General features: G+C 47.7%; 1 protein-coding gene across 1 annotated transcript in view; it reads left to right on the forward strand.

Moving 5' to 3' along the window:
- Positions 1 to 6: 6 nt before the first annotated feature.
- Positions 7 to 14,169, forward strand: part of Dnm2 (dynamin 2) — an 89,154-nt gene continuing 74,991 nt past the window's right edge. Inside the window, exon 1 of the mRNA XM_048795337.1 lies at positions 7 to 175. Coding sequence (XP_048651294.1) covers positions 15 to 175 — 161 coding nt within the window. The 5' untranslated portion in view covers positions 7 to 14. The remainder of the gene's footprint in view (positions 176 to 14,169) is intronic.

Raw genomic sequence — 14,169 nt, forward strand, 5'->3', positions numbered from 1 at the left:
GGGCCGCCGGCGCCATGGGCAACCGCGGAATGGAAGAGCTGATTCCGCTGGTCAACAAGCTGCAGGACGCCTTCAGCTCCATCGGCCAGAGCTGCCACCTGGACCTGCCGCAGATCGCTGTGGTGGGCGGCCAGAGCGCCGGCAAGAGCTCAGTACTCGAGAACTTCGTGGGTCGGTGAGCGAGCGCGGCGGGGACTGCGGGAGGGCGGCGGCCTAGGGCGCGGAGGGCGTACCGGGAATGGCGCTCCCTGCGCCGCCGGCGTAACTGCGGCGTTTGCGTGCCCGCGACTGGGACAAGGAGGCGGTCCCTGTGGGACGCCTGGGCGGAGGGTTCCCTGCAGGGGCTGGGGTGCAGACCCAGGGGTGGTCGCATGGGCTGGGTATCGTCGAACAAGGAGTGCGGTAGACCCCCGCAGTGTTATCTGGTCCCACTTTTTGTAGGTCACTTCTGCCACCTGGTTGCCTGTGATCGGGGATAGATCCTCCTGCTCATCTGTCCTTCCATCAGGGATGAAACCTGCCACTTAGATATTTATCAGGGAGACCCCTGCGGTCTGACTGGCGGTTCATTTATCAGGGGCAGCCCCTGTTGTCTGGTTGGCTGTCTTTCTGTTCTGGGCATGCCTCCCTAATACCACCATTTGGCTGTCCATCTGTCCAGACCCATCCAGCAGCATACCCCTTATTCCCCCCTGCCCCCGCCCACTATCTGGCTAGCTATACAGAATGATCTCTGCCGTCCGTCTGCCCATCTGTGTCCCTGCAGCCTAACAGTTATCAATTCCTCCCGATTACCCTAGCTGCCCTCCACTGTCTTACGGACTGGATTCTCCATGGAATCTCTTGTCTGGTTCTTCAAGGCTGACTTTTCAACTTTGTGTCTGCTGGCTCCTCTTTTGCCATTGAATCCTATCAGCCCTGGTGTCTACTCATTACTTCCTTGGCAGCTCCTGACTCTCTGGCTCGACCCCTCTGGAAGGGGCTGACAGGAGGGTGGAGCAGAGAAGAGCTGAAGGGTGAGAATTGAACTCTTTCTTCTCTCAAATGGATATAGAACCGTTCTCTAGGGATTTTTCCTGGCCTATGTCAGGGCATTCTGGGGCCTACCCTTGCACACAGGGGCCAGCCCCCAAGCCAAAGCTTGCAGTTTAGGGGCCTCTGGGAATAGGCTACTTGCCTGATCAAGCCAAAGAAGCAATAACTGAGCAGCCCTGAGAAGCCTCAGTTTGTTCCACTTGTCCAGTGGCAAATTCCAGTCTTGGGATTTGGGAAGTGAATGAATGAGAACAGTGCTTGCTGACACCAAGGGATGTCAATTTACCCCTTCCCCTCCCTTCTTATCCTTCTGTTTCTCATATGGGCGTCCACTTCTGCATTCCAGGAAGTACTCCATTTGTGATGGTGTGCCTGCCAAGTGATAACATCCTCATTGCTGTCATCGTCGTCATAATTATTGTTATTATTGTTGTTATCAGTCTTAAGGGATAGAATTCATCCAGCAGGTCTCAGGCTAAGCTCCTCTTTGGTTCTGTGTTTTGAATCCCAGCAATGAGCAAGTGGCAAGAAGGTTTTTTGTCACCTCCTTAGAGATGAACTGGGAGGTTCCGGAAGGACTTGCTATCCATCCAAGGCCACCAGGCTCTTGCACAGCAGAGCCTGACAGCACTCAGGCCTGCCCTGCCTTCTGAGAGTCCTGGGATTTTTCTCACAGCAGCCAGAATGTCCTCCTTTGCTGCTTTGTCTCTGGCACTGTCTACTGTGGCAGAAAGGTGTGGAGTTGGGGGCAGTTGAAATTCAGACCAGGCTGTGGGACCCTTCTGCATAGCTGTCTTCTTTCCTGCCCAGGCTTCCAGTGAGCATCTTCAGAACTCTTTTTCATTTGCCTTGTGACCTTGCACAAGTGGTTTGGCTCCTCCAAGTCTTGAATGATCCAAGTTGAGGTACTGGTGACAGACTGAGAGGAAAGGGGGACTTTTCCTTCTCTGTCTTTTGGGATTGAGGAGTTCACCTCTGCATACTGCTCTGCTGTGGCTGACGGTATTAGTCCATCTTACCATATGTCAAGAAATTGAGAGTCAGCAACTTGGTGGCAGCAAGCACTGTTCTCATTCATTCACTTCCCAAGTCTCCCTCCCCCACCAAAAATTGGATTATGGTTCTTCAAAAAGAATGTGGCAAGGATACAGTGTATAGTGCATTGAAAGCCCTTGCTTTTTTTTTTTTTTTTTGGTGCTGGGGATTGAACTCACAGCCTTGTGCATGCAAGGCAAGCAGTCTTCCAACCGAGTTATATCCCCAGCCCCCCTTGCTTTAAGAGCTGGAGATATGTCTCGGTAGTAGAGTGCTTGCTCAGTGTGTATGAGACCCTGGGTTTGAGCCACAGCACTGGGGGAGAAAAAAGAGTTTGTTTTAGCTGGCTAGTAGGTGTGCTAATTTGTAGTTCCTGCTAATTTGGGAGGCTGAGGTAGGAAGATCCCTTGAGCCTGGGAGCTCAGACCAGCCTGGGCAACATAGTGAGACTCTGTCTCAAAAAAAAGTGCTTACTTAGTATAATGCCTGGTATACAGTAGGTCTCCATGGATGGGGCTATTACTTACTTAGCTGATTCCTTTTATATTAATGGCAAAATTGAACCAGAATTAAAATGCTTTTAAATTTTGTATTGGACTTCTTTTTTTTTTTCCTTTAATTTTGAAACAGGGTTTTGCTAAATTGCTTAGGGCCTTGCTGAATTGCTGAGGCTGGCTTTGAACTTGGGATTCTCCTGCCTCAGCTTCCTGAGCTGCTGGGATTACAGGTGTTTGCCACTGTGCCTGGCTGAACTTCATTTTTTTAAATTAATTTTTTAATTGAACTTCACTTAAGCTTTATGAGGGTGGCACTGCAGTGGTCCCCATTTTACAGAGCAGGAAACTGAGGCTTGGAGAGCTGAGCCATGCACTCTTGCTTGAAGCTGTTCAAAGAGGGATTGGGATTCTGGGTTGGGGGCTCAAGTCTCTGACCCTTCCCCACCTCCTTCAGGCCCTCTACTCCTTGCCGTGCCTCCTTACACCCACCTCTCCCTGTCCCTCCAACCTGGTGCTGACCATGACTGCTGAGGTGGCTCCCATGGCATTGTCTTCCCAGAATCCTGCAATGTAGACATCAGCAGTTAAGATCATTAATTCAGTGCCTGAAAATCTAAGTTGTAAAAAGACCTTTTCTTGGGTACAGTACTCAAAGAGAGCTTAAATTCTTCGATTTCTGGGATGTGGGTAAGGCCTCTCAACTCAAAGCCCTGCTAGGAGGCTGCTGAAGGTGGGCCACACTTTGAATTACACTCCATATTTCCTCTCATGAATTTGGCCCAACTGAGCTGAACCTGTTTCTTCCCTCGAGTGTGCTGTGCATATACAGTGGGCATCCTGGCAGGCGTAAGGAATGAGTGAAAGCGAGTCAAGGGCCTGTGGCTAGGCCAGCACCTAGTGGGTCAGCACAGCTGCTTTGTTTCTTTGCTTCCTCTGTGGATTTTCTGAGAGTGGCCCCCTTAGCTCAGGACTGTACCAGGGGTTGCAGATCACTGGCCCTGGGAGCTGAGAGGTGCCAATATTTTAAATGTAGATTTCACATTAAATTAAATTCCTGTGGTGTTAGAAGAAAACCCCACATCTTTAGAGGTTCGTGATGTGGTGCACAGGTCCTGGGATCCACCATGTTTGACTGTGTAACTTTGCTGAATGGATTTGGCTTTCTGGGTTTCTTTTCTAATGAGGGTGATAGGGTTGGGGTGTAGCTGTGGTACAGTGTGTGCTTTGCCTGTGGAAGGTCCTGGGCTCCCTCCCAGTATTAAAAAAAAAAAAATAGGGGTGATAACTGGATCCTCCCTTGGAGCCTGGATAAGTTAATGATTAATTCCTTTGGTTCTCTACCCATGGCTCCAGTCACTCTCATTACTGCCTCACTCTGCGGGGCCTGCATCTGGTGTAGTACTAGCTCTTTGAGTTTTAGAACCAGCAGTTCCTACCCCATCAGGCTACATTGGAGTTTGAGATCCCTGGTTTTTCTGCTCTGCACTTGCAGATAGATCTATAGACCTATGGGGACGCCCTCCCCGCCTTTTTTTTTTTGGGCACCAAGGATTAAACCCAGAGCCTTGCAAGGAGCTGGCAAGAAGGAAGGACTGGGGCATTTTTTTCTTTCTCAAACTTGGACTCCTCCCTGTTTAGCCTCCTGAGTTGCTGGGATTACAGGTGTGCACCACCATGCCCAGCAGAATTTTTTTCTTCTAATGAGGAGCAGGAGGAAGGTGGGGCCTCCAGTTTGGGTGGGTCAGCTGGGCTCTGCTTCATGCATCTATTACCTCTCTGAGCCTCAGTTCCCTCAGCAAGGAAGGGGGCTGGTCTGTTCCACCTCAGGGTGCCAGCCCTCACTGCAGACTGTGAATCCTTATGTGAGGAACTGAACTCCTCTTTAAAATGGGAGTTATAATAAGGCAAAAATTCTTAAGAGTTGAGAGGAGATTAGATGAGACCATTTTAGAATGCTTGGAGTTAGCACAGAGAAAGTACTTAAAACAAAAGGTCTTCATTGAAGAATGTTTTTAACACTTTGGAGCAATTTTTCTGTGTGCCTGGGTACATGGCCCTGAGATAGATACCAAAACTCCTGGCTGGGGGAGCTGACCTTCCAGCAGGGAGCAGATAAAGGAGAAACTGTGGTAGAAGGTGATAACACTTATGAAAAAAAGGATAAAGGAGAGATCATAGTGTGTGGGGGAATTATACTGTAAATAGGGGAGTCAAGTGACATTTGAGTAGAGACTTGAAGGAGGTAAGGAAAAGAGCTTGTGGAGATTGAGGCAAGAACATCCCAGGTTGTGGGAACAGCCAGTGCAAAGGCCCTGAGGTAAGATGGTACCTGGAGGCCAGTGTAGTGAGAGACAAGGTCAAAGAGGAATTGGGGTGGTGTTGCTGGCCATTTTGAGCCTTGGGAGCAGGGAGGGATCTGAACAGAGGAAAAGTGGCCTCTGTCACTGTTCCTCTCTCTCTGAACCTGGTCCCAAGCAAGCTTGAGGGTGCTCTCCTCTGATTTTCAGCTTTCCCTTGATTTTATTAGAGTAGATTTTTCTGTATGTAGAGGCCCTCTGCCCTTTTTCGTTTAACAAGAAACAGCTGTCTGTGGGACTCCACCATCTCCAGCTACATTAACATTTGGTCATGGTAATGTGTTCCTCCAGGGATGTGGATGAGCCACAGGGCTGCGGCCTGTGCCTTGGTGAGTGCTGGACAAATGCATGCCAGATGGCTATTGGCTCACAGCCCTGCCATACTGAAGGGCACATGACCCACCTCCTGGACTGGTTTGTTCCTTAGTGGATCCTAGGTGTTCAAAGCCACTTGGAAACTCTGGTGGTTATTTATTTTTCTTTTTTTTTTTAACATTTTTTTTTTTTTTTTTTAGTTATAAGTGGACACAATATCTTTATTTTACCCTTATGTGGTGCTAAGGATAGAACTCAGTGCTTCACACATGCCAGGCGAGCACTCTACCTCTGAGCCACAACCCCAGCCCCAATGGCGGTTATTTCCATTGACCTTTCTTTTGGTGAAAACCAAATTGCATTTTGAAAAGGCTGCATCCTTGCCCAGGTGGTCTCTATTACCTTGGCCATCTCTAACGGGTGGAGGCCAGAGGTGTCTAGGAGTGTGGCTCTCCTGGTGTTGCCACACACCATATGAGTGATCTCGTTTGTCTGGGCCATGGTTTCCTCATCTGAAAAATAGGATCATGATGCTTTCTGTCTTCTGGGAGTTGCCTGAGAATCAAATGAACTAATCCTTGTGAAACATAAGATAGGGTTCTTTTGCCATCTTGATCTTGAGTGCTGTCTGTCTTTAGCCTGGATCAGGCCTCTGATGATCAGTGTTCATTTCTTTTTCCTTAAAGAGAAGAAACTCATCATTACTTTGTTAATATCAGAAACTCCTCATTTTAGCACATACTTGAACTGAGTGCGTATTAGGCCAGGTAGTGTTAAAACTCTTGGGGGGTGCAGCTGTGACCAGGACCTGTGAGATGCTCACACATAAGAATGCACATCCCGTTCCTCAGATCCTGACGTGCCAGCTGGAGGCTGTTCCTGGTTTGTTTCTAAGTGGGAATCATGGCTGCAAACAAATATTTGGCTGTGAACATTATTTACACCCATTTTGTGTCTGATGGTGGGAATTTGGGAGCTGAAACACCCAACAATAGGGGATTTGGCCAAACAGTGTGTCCAGACAACTGACTATGAAATACACTGAGAATGATCTAGAAGAATACTTAATAACCCAGAAAGCTGTAGAAGACTTGTATATCATGGGCAGCGTGGTCCCCTCTTGTTTATGTATGTATGTTAATACATCTACATTTTAGAAGTGCTAGAGATTGAACCTAGGGGCCCTGTAACACTGAGCTGCATCCCCAGCCCTTTTCATTTTTTGAGATAAGGTCTTGCTCAGTTGCTGAGGCTGGCTTCAGACTTGGGATCCTCCAGCCTCAGACTCCCCAGTTGCTGGGATTACAGATGTGCACCACTGTACCCAGCATAGTCTTGTTTAAAACAGTTGTATTTTTGAAATAAAAAACCTGGAAAGTTGTACTGCACTCTAACCCCTGTCGTGGTTTACCTCCCGTGATAGTTTGATTTGCTTTTACTCATTGGGGGTTTACTTTTATAACTAGAAAGAGAAATATCTCTAGAGCTTAGCTCTGGGCTCTCCCAAGTGGGGTTGATAGAGCTTTTTGCCCAGGGAGGAACTGAACTGAACATGGCCCTACCTATGTACAGGATATTGAAATTCCCTGGTAACAAGCTGGGTCATTTTGAGGGAGTCTGGAGGATGGCCTTCTGGATAGTTCTAGAGCTTTTTGAGCTGGGAAAGAAGGAATTGGTCACCGAATGGAAACCCACATTTCTTTCTGCATTTGCATTGGTCTGAGAGCAGCAGCTGCCAACTTTTGCCCGATTTAAATGTGAATGCTGAAATTATAGGTTCCCCAACTACTGAAAAAATGGGAGCACCCGCTAAACCCTAATTTACTGGGGTAAAGCCAACTGCATGCTGTAATTAGGCCCTTATTGTGCCAAAGCTTTGGAGAATTGCAAACCAATAATGAGATATTTATAGGGCATTAGCTGCAATCTGAATAAAAGAAAAAAAATTGCCAAGCCTCCAAACAAAATGGCACAGGAGAGAAAAGACTCCTGTTTCCGGGTACATTTTAGGTTCCTGTTGGTATTTGGCAACTAGGGCCTTGCTGGGTGATGGGGAATTTCCCTGTGGAGGCACCCTTAGCTTGAACCAGGGGCTGGGTGACCATTTTGGTTTCATCTACTCTTGGATGTTTGTGACATAATACCTGACATTTGTAGAGATCTCCTGCCTGGAGCTTAAAATTAAAATCTGATTACGTTGTCCCAGCACCCCTGACAAGACAGCTGCACTTTTAGGATCACTGCTTTACAGGGAGGGAAACTGAGGCTAGAGCCAAAGGACTGGCCTGAAGTCCCATAGGGAGGAGCAGAGAGGCTGGGATGTGACCAGGTCTGTGTCCTCCTGAACTCTTATTGGGGACAGTGGGAATGGGCAGGTGTGGGCTTGTCTTGGGAGCTGGGCTGAGTGGTAGACATGGCATTTGTGACTGAAGATGGGGCTGAGGTCACAATAATGGAGCAGCTTTGGGGTCTCAGGATCCTTTTGTCCCCTCACTGACCTACACTCCAGACCTTTTTATTATTTATTCTTTATTTTTTAATTTTTTTTAGTTGTAGATGGACACAATAGCTTTATTTTATTATTTATTTTTTTCATGTGGTGCTGAAGATCAAACCCAGTGCATCATACATGTGAGGTAAGTGCTCTGTCACTGAGCCACAATCCCAGCCCCATACCTTTTAATTTTTGTGACAACTTATTTTACCAAGTTGCCCAGGAAGACTTTGAGTTTGTGATCTTCCTTCCTCAGCCTCCTAACTGCAATTGTGGACATGTGCCACTGCACCCAGCTTTTCTGGATCCTTTAAGGTCATCAGCTGTGTGTCTAACTGGCAGTACCTATTCTGAGCCAGGTGCTGGGGACCCAACAGGGACTAAAATGGACTGAAAAACAGGGGAATAGGTAAATGAAGAACAGTTTGAAGATCGTGGGGACTCGGGGAATGAGAAGGTAGCCAGGGTGGCTGCTTTAGAGGGGGCCGTTAGGTGGGGGTACTGCAGTTGAATCAGCTCTTGAAAGACTTGGAAACAGCCCCCTAGGCAGAGGGAACAGCAGGCTCTGAGGTCCCTGCACACTCCTAGCCTGCTCCTTGCATACTGTAGATTGGCAGTGAACTAGTGGGCACGTGAGGGTCAGGAAACCACCCATCAGATGCCTGCTTTGCCTAAATTTAATTATGCAAGTTGAGCATGAAAACAGCATTCTTGTAAAAAGGGAAACCATCACAGATGAGGAAGAGCACACCACCTACCCTGTCCCTTCCCCCCAGCTGTGTAAGAAAACCATTGTCAGTTTGGAGTCTATCCTGCCAGACCCTCTGGTCAGTTGGTCGGTTCGGTCTGAGGTCTGTCTGTTGGTCGATCTGTCTATCTGTCTATCTATTTTGGTACCAGGGATTGAGCCCAGGGGTGTTAACCACTGAGCTCCATCCCCAGCCCCTCTAGCCTGTTTTATTTTTTATTTTGAGACAGGGTCTTGCTAAGATGCTCAGGGGCTCACTAAGTTGCTGAGACTGGCTTTGAGCTTGTGATCCTCTGCCTCAGTCTCCCGAGCTGCTGGGATTATAGGCCTGTGCCACTGGGCCCAGTCTCTGGTGTATTTAGGGCCTGCTCCCTCTGGTCTTTTTATGTATGTGCTGGTTCTGTAGAAAATATGCAGCATTGTTAGGGGTTGGGTCTTTTTTGGCATGTTTTCTTGAACTGGGATCATCCTGCTTATATCATTCAACAACTAGTTTTCCAAACAAAGGACACTCTGTAGAGATGTTTCTGTATTGGTATGTTTGTAATTGCAGCTTAGAGCATTCTGACTACCCCAAGGGGTAAGGAATAGAGACAGGGATGGGACAGCATTGGGGCGTCACCTTGACTGTCCGTCCCAGTGAGAGACAACAGGATCCTCAATGTGCCATGATCTACTCTGGGCCTTGGTACAGGTGCCTTGCCCACTTTGGGACTGGTGCTTGATCCCACATTTATCAATGAGGAAACTGAAGCATTGAGTTTGTCCATGGATGCTGTTGTTTTAGTGTGCCCAGAGCCTGGGCCTTGGTGGCCTTGCCCCCTGACATGGTGGCCTGTAATTCACCCCTGGTTTTATTGGATTTTCCAGCTTTCCTTTTCCTCTGGTCTGGGTTCATGTCTTTGGCACATTTTCCATGTGCCGGGTACTAGTTTTGGTCACATGGGCCCACAATTTAGAATGCACTTGGACATGTAGGGGAGGATATGGAAGGGTAGATGGCCAGTGCTGGCCCTCACCCTGGCTGTGGCAGCCTCACTGCTGGGATTGGATGAGTGGGTCTGGACCAGAGAGCCCTCCACAGTATCCCCATATCCCACGTCAGTGTCCACACTACATCCTGAAAAGACACTACGTCCCTCCTCTGCTTTGAGCCCTCCATGGCTCCCACCTCACTCAAAGCAAACCCAAGACCTCCCATAACCAGACCCCGTCATCTCCCCGCCCTCAACTCTCCTCTCTCCTCACCCTCCACCAAAATGACCTGCCTTCTCCAGGACCCTCAGGCACACTCTGTTCCCATCATCTGCATTTCCTTTGTCCCTATTTCTCTGTGACTTGCTCTGCCCTCCTCAGTCCCTATGCAGATCTCAGGTCTGAGAGGCATCCCCTTTGCCTGGCTGGTGGAAAGCCCCTGCCATTCTCAGGCTGGCTGCCTGGTGGGTTTTCTTTAGTGCTTTGCAGCTCTGCAGCTATTCACTGCATGTTTGCTTGCTGTCCCGGGTCTTCCAGAACATCAGCTCCTCAAGGACAGGGGTTTTGGTCTGCTCATTCCTTGCTGTCCTGGCATGTTGTAGGAGCTTATGTATTTGTTGAATGAATATGTCTAGGAGCTAGAGTTGAATGAATAAATGTACATTTATTGAGCAGGGGAGCTAGACGACAGCCTTGAGACTTGCCTTTTGGGACTCACAGTTTCCCTGGGGTGGTTGGATCCTGAAGCAAGGGCATCTTCCTTACAGGGAGGACTGAGCCTTGCCCCTTTTGATACAAAGAATAATAACAATGATAGGGCTAAGGGGAAAAATGGCTACAATCCTAAGTTAGGGTGTCAGTGGTATCTCTGCTGAATGGCTTCTTTGGTGGTAAGATTGGACTTAGCAGGGTCCCATACTAGTGGGCCATCCCTTCTTAACTCCTGCTTCCCGTCTGGGAGCCAGGTGGCCCTGGAAGTGTGGGTCCCCTGCTGTTTTTGTAACAGAAGACCTCCTTTGGGTCACCCTGAACACACTATGGATCCACGGGTGTGGACAAGAGGCCAGCAGATGCTCAGGACCCTAGTGACACCCCTGTGTCCAGAGGAAGGGGGAGACACCCTAGACCTGACCTATGACCCATTTTTCCAGTGATAAGAGTCTTTCAGGGCTGCAAGGCTGGCAGATGAGCTGAGTAGGCAGCAGCAGTTCCTGCTGGGGTGACACTTGCCCTCTAGGTGATACACCCTGGCACAACCAGGCCAGCTCCAGAGGAAACGCCCAAGGTAGACTGGCGTAGACTGGCGACACAGCCCCATCTATCCTGACCCTGGGGCCTGTCTTCTGTCCTGAGAGAGGGTGGCAATCTCCTGGCCTCAGAGACCCCCCAGCTGGCCCTCGTGCCTAAAATTTGTACCCTGTAGAACTGTGCCTTAAGACTGTTGTTTTCTACCTGAGGGCAATGGAGTATTAGGAACCCATCAATCAAAATCAGGGGACTATGGCTGGATAGCACGAGCTACCAGCTCAGCTGAGGGAGTCTTCCTGTGGTTTGGGTTGGTATGTCTTTTGGTTTTGCAACACTGAGCTCCCTGTCGTCTGGGCGGAAGCCAGTCAGACGGAAGCCCAGCTTCTATAGCATCTGCCTTGGTGGCATCACTTGGTGGCACTGACTGGCACAGGCTGCCAGGGAGCTCTGGGCAGGCTTTCGTTTATTTATTTATTTTTAATTTATTTTTATTGTGTTTTACATGTCTTTATTTGTTCTAATTAGTTAGGGCTTTCTTTTTTATTTTTATTTTTGTGGTATTAGAGATTGAGCCCAGTACGCTAACACTGAGTTCCACTCCTTGCCATTTTATTTTTTATATGTAGGGTCTTGCTAAATTGCTGAGGCTGAACCTGAATTGTGATTCTCCAGCTTCAGCCTCCAGATTAGCTGCAGGTGTGCACCACTGCTTTGGTCTCTGGGTTTTTTTTTTTTTTTTTGTGTGTGTGTGTGTGTGTGTGGTTCTGGAATGGAATCCTGGACCTCTTTTATGCTCAGCAAGTGCCTTTTTTTAAAAAAAATTATTCTGATTTGTTATGACAGCAGAATGCATTTCAATTCATAGTACACATATAGAGCAAAATTTTTCATGTCTCTCGGTGTACACAAAGTACAGTCCCACCATTCGTGTCTTCATACGTGTACTTAGGGTAATGATGTCCTTCTCGTTCCACCGTCTTTTCAACCCCACCGCCCCCCCTTCCTTGCATTCCCCTTGGCCCTATGTTAAAGTGCCTCTGTTCTTCCCATGCTGCCCCATCACATCCCCAAGCAAGTGCTTTATCACTGAACCACATCCCTAACCCCTAATTTAATTTTTGAATGAGTTATGAGGTGTAGGTTGAAATTTTATTTTTGTTTGGTTTTATTTTGCATAGGAATGTCCAATTCCTCTGTTTATTTTAAAAGACCATCCTTTCTTCATTGAGCTGCCTCTGTCAGAAATCAGTTGGCCAGGTTTGTGTGGGTCCTTTCTGGGCATTCTTCTCTAACATAGATCTGTACATTTGTCCATTTGCCAAAACCATGTTTTTTTTTATTTTTGTAGCTTTATGGTTAGTCCTGAAATCAGGCTGTGCAAGTCCTCTGTTCTGAGTTGCTTTGGCTAGTCTAGTTCCTTTGAATATGTATTTTAGAATCATCTTGTTTTCTACAAATAAAAGATCTTATACATGGAGAGTTTTGTTATTGTTTTTATTACTGTTTTGTTCCATTCACTGTCACTGTCCACCTGGACCCGTGCTTGAGTCTTGTACCTTTTGACCCCCGACCCTCACCCCTCTGGGCTGTTTGCCATACAGTGGAGAGAGGGGGCCTGTTAAGAACAACTGTGGGGGCTGGGGATGTGGCTCAAGCAGTAGCGCGCTCGCCTGGCATGCGTGCGGCCCGGGTTCGATCCTCAGCACCACATACAAACAAAGATGTTGTGTCCGCTGAAAACTGAAAAATAAATATTAAAAAATTCAAAAAAAAAAAAAAAAAAGAACAACTGTGGGCCGGGCATGGTGGCGCACACCTGTAATACCAGCTACTTGGGTGGCTGAAGCAGGAGGACCACAAGTTTGAAGCCAGCCTGTGTAACTTAGCAAGACCTTGTCTCAAAAAAAATTCTTAAGAGGGATGTTGCTCAGTGGTAGAGCAGTTGTCTAGCACATATGAGGCCCTCAGTTCAAGATCCAGCACCACCATAAAAACAACCCCAGTTGTCTCTGGGTATGCACAGGGGATTGGTTCCAGGATCCACACTGATACCAAAATCCTCTGATGTTCAAGTCCTTTTTAAAAAATGATATAGTATTTGCATAGAATCTATACACATCCTTCCAGATACTTTAAGTCATCTCTACGTTAATTAGAATACTTAATACAATGCAAATGCTATGAAAATACCTGTTGCTGTTCATGGAATAATGATGAGAAAAAAAGTCTGTACATGTTCATTACAGATGCAGTTTTTTTTTTCCACATATTTTTGATCTGCTGTTGGATGAATCTGCAAATACTGTGAATTCAGAGGCCTGAGTACCCCCTTCTGCTCAGAATCCTTGTTGGTTCCCAGCTCCCTAGGGACAAAAACTAAAAGTATACTGCAGCCCATAAGGCTCATATGGTCTCCTTACCAATCCCCATATCTCATCACCACTGTCCCTGCCTCCCCCTCACCTCCCTGGTTTGTTCTCCAGCCAGCTGGGCTCTTGCCAATCCTCAAACATGTCAGGGTCCATCCCACCTCAGGGCCTTTGCATGTGCTTTTCCTCCACCTAGACTGCTCTTCCCCTTAGGTAGCCCTAGGCTCATTTTGTCAGCATCATGAGGCTTCTGCTTAAATGTATCCTCTTCAAGAGGCCTTCCCTGGCCTCTAAAATGTCCCACCCTGTCACTCTGTCCCCTTGCTCTCTCTATAATTTTTTTTAAACACTTATCATATCTCTGCCCTACCTATTTGGCCCATTGTTCATCTCCGCCCATGAGAAGGAGGGTGAGTGCCCAATAGTTGGGCCTTCTTCCTGGTTGTGCCCTAGTCTTACTGTGTCATAGGTAATCAGGAAACCCATCTCCCTTTCTGTGTAAACTTATGATTGGTCTACGCATCAATCCTGCATAAGACTTACTCAACAAAGGTGGCCTGCCCTGTTCTGCTAAACTCTGACCTGGGCTACCACCCAGCTGGGACTAAACTGTCCCAACTGCCACTTCATCAAGCTAGGCAAGGTGGGGGAGACACATCACAAAGAAGTGGAAGCTCCTGATAGAGGCCACAGAAGGGAGGGGAGGCTTTGAGAGTTCAGGATGAGGAGAGGCTGTAGTCAGGGTCTTCCTGGGAGTGTTTGTGTGGGCCAGTGGTGAGTTTTTATCTTTTTTGGGGGGGTGGGGGTACTGGGGATTGAACTCAGGGGTTCTTGGCCACTGAGCCACGTCTCTAGCCCTATTTTTTTTTTTTTGTTATAGACAGGATCTCACTGAGTTGCTTAGCACCTCACTTTTGCTGAGCCTGGCTTTTGATCCTCCTGCTTCAGCCTCCCGAGTTGCTGGGATTATAGGCATGTGCCACTATGCCCGGCATGAGTTTTTATCTTAAAGAAGATTTTGCTGGCACATAGGGAATCCCTGTGCTTATTGTTTCCTTTTCTCTTATAATTCTTTTTCTCTTATAATTCCTTTTCT

Source organism: Marmota marmota, unplaced genomic scaffold (assembly GCF_001458135.2).
Source record: "Marmota marmota marmota unplaced genomic scaffold, marMar, whole genome shotgun sequence".
NCBI lineage: Eukaryota > Metazoa > Chordata > Mammalia > Rodentia > Sciuridae > Marmota > Marmota marmota.